Genomic DNA, 2,063 nt, shown 5'->3' on the forward strand with positions numbered 1-2,063 from the left:
ATTTCAATGTTTCTATCAACAAATTGTATGGTGAAATACCCTCAGGGAGTCCTTTCAAGAACCTCTTGAGTCTGTTTTTCATCGACAATGAAGCATTGTGTGGTTCTTCAAGATTTAGTGTCCCATCACGCCCAACATCATCAAAGCACAAATCAAATAGGAAATTCCACTTTTAGTAAGTTCAGGGGGTAATAGGACCCCTTTAAGTTGAGGTGTGGCATAGCCTTTTGGATATAGTTCAGGGGGTAATTGGATATTTTCTCTTTTATGAATAAAATATTTTTTGATTGAATTGTTCATTTCATCATTATAGAAAGTAATTCATTGGACAAAACTTGACTATTTAGGAAGGCTCTTATTGCTCCACTGATCAAGTAGCTCTTCTTTCCTTAAGATCTCAAATTATTTCGGACCCCTTTCACTTCATGGATGAAAGTTGGTCTCTCGCTATTTCTATTTTTCATTGGGTAGGAGTCACTTGTGGTTCTCGTCACCAGCGAGTGAAGTCCTTGAATCTTTCTAACATCTCTTACAGGCAAGATTCCCCGGGAATTTGGAAACCTCTCATTTCTTGTTTCTCTTGACTTAGTACGTAACAATTTCCATGGTAATTTGCCTCAAGAAATGACACACTTGCATCGACTCAAGGTTCTTGATTTAAGTTTCAACAGCTTCAGCGGGGAGGTTCCTTCTTGGTTTGGGTTTTTACAGCAACTTCAAGTTCTAAATCTTAGGAATAATAGTTTCACTGGCTCTCTCCCATCTTCTTTTTTTAATATTACAAAGCTTGAATCTTTGGATTTAACATTCAATTCCTTAGATGGTCAATTCCAAAAAGAGATTAAAGGTGTTGAAAACATGAGATATTTAAGCTTGTACGGAAACAATCTCATAGGCTCCATTCCTCCGTCACTCATGAATGCCTCAAGATTAGAGACTTTGGATTTATCTTTCAATTTACATCAAGGAAATATTCCAGAAGGAATTGGCAATCTACACAATGTAAACTGGTTGGGCATACAATATAATCAACTTGCCGGTTCTATACCATTCACAATTTTCAATATTTCTAGGATTGAAATCATTGAATTTACTGGCAATAGCTTATCAGGAAGTCTTCCCCATGGTTTATGCAATGGTCTCCCAATACTCAAAGAGCTTTATCTTTCCGATAACAAGCTTCATGGTCATATGCCTACAAGTTTGTCGAATTGTTCATAACTTAAACTATTCTCCTTATCATATAATGAGTTTGATGGACATTTACATAGTGAAATTGGAAGATTGACTAACTTGCAGTTATTGCATCGCGGATATAACCATTTCACAGGTATGTTCCTGTTGTATTAATTATTTTATGACTGTTAGTAGTATTGAATCCAGTTGCAGGGATAATTCCATTAGAACTGGGAAATATTGTTAATTTGATGGAGTTAAATATGGGGAAAACAATCTCAAGGGAAGCTTACCACCAGACAATGGCAGCTTAACCAATATGCAATTTTTATTTCTTCACGAAAATAGGTTTAATTGTAGAGAAAAACACAACTGTTACTAGCTAAGCTCAGTAGTCTTTCTTCATATGTTGACAGGTGAAATACCCAAAGAGATAAGGAATCTCGTTGAGTTGGAGATACTTAGTCTTGCATTTAATAGTTTTAGTGGTTCACTTGAAATGGAGACCTTCAACATATCAGGGCTGAGAGTAGTTTCTCTTTTCAACAATAATCTATCAGGAACCCTCCCATCGAACATAGGTTCTATCTTACCCAACATTGAAGAGCTTTATCTGGACAGCTTAACCAATCTTGTTGGGACTATTCCTCATTCTATCTCCAACTGTTCAAAACTTACAATTCTTGAGCTTTCAGGCAACAAACTTGCAGGCTTGATCCCCAATTCTCTTGGATATTTGACTATCTACAAATCCTAAACTTGGGGAGAAATAATTTAATCAGCGACTCATCGTTAAGCTTTTTGACTTCCTTAACCAATAACAGAAATTTAACAGTTCTTATTCTATCTTTCAACCCTCTAAATGGCATGCTTCCAGCCTCCACGGG

At 36.4% G+C, this 2,063-nt stretch overlaps 1 protein-coding gene across 1 annotated transcript; it reads left to right on the forward strand.

The window, feature by feature from the left end:
- Positions 1–535: 535 nt before the first annotated feature.
- On the forward strand, positions 536–1,933 carry LOC124890744 (MDIS1-interacting receptor like kinase 2-like; the record flags this gene model as incomplete). The annotated part of the gene is made up of 2 exons (XM_047402540.1): positions 536–1,201; positions 1,593–1,933. Coding segments are annotated over 2 exons (1,007 nt in total), but the record flags the coding sequence as incomplete, so codon positions are not given.
- Positions 1,934–2,063: the final 130 nt, after the last annotated feature.

The sequence above is a fragment of the Capsicum annuum genome, unplaced genomic scaffold (assembly GCF_002878395.1).
Source record: "Capsicum annuum cultivar UCD-10X-F1 unplaced genomic scaffold, UCD10Xv1.1 ctg23728, whole genome shotgun sequence".
In the NCBI taxonomy this organism is placed as follows: domain Eukaryota; kingdom Viridiplantae; phylum Streptophyta; class Magnoliopsida; order Solanales; family Solanaceae; genus Capsicum; species Capsicum annuum.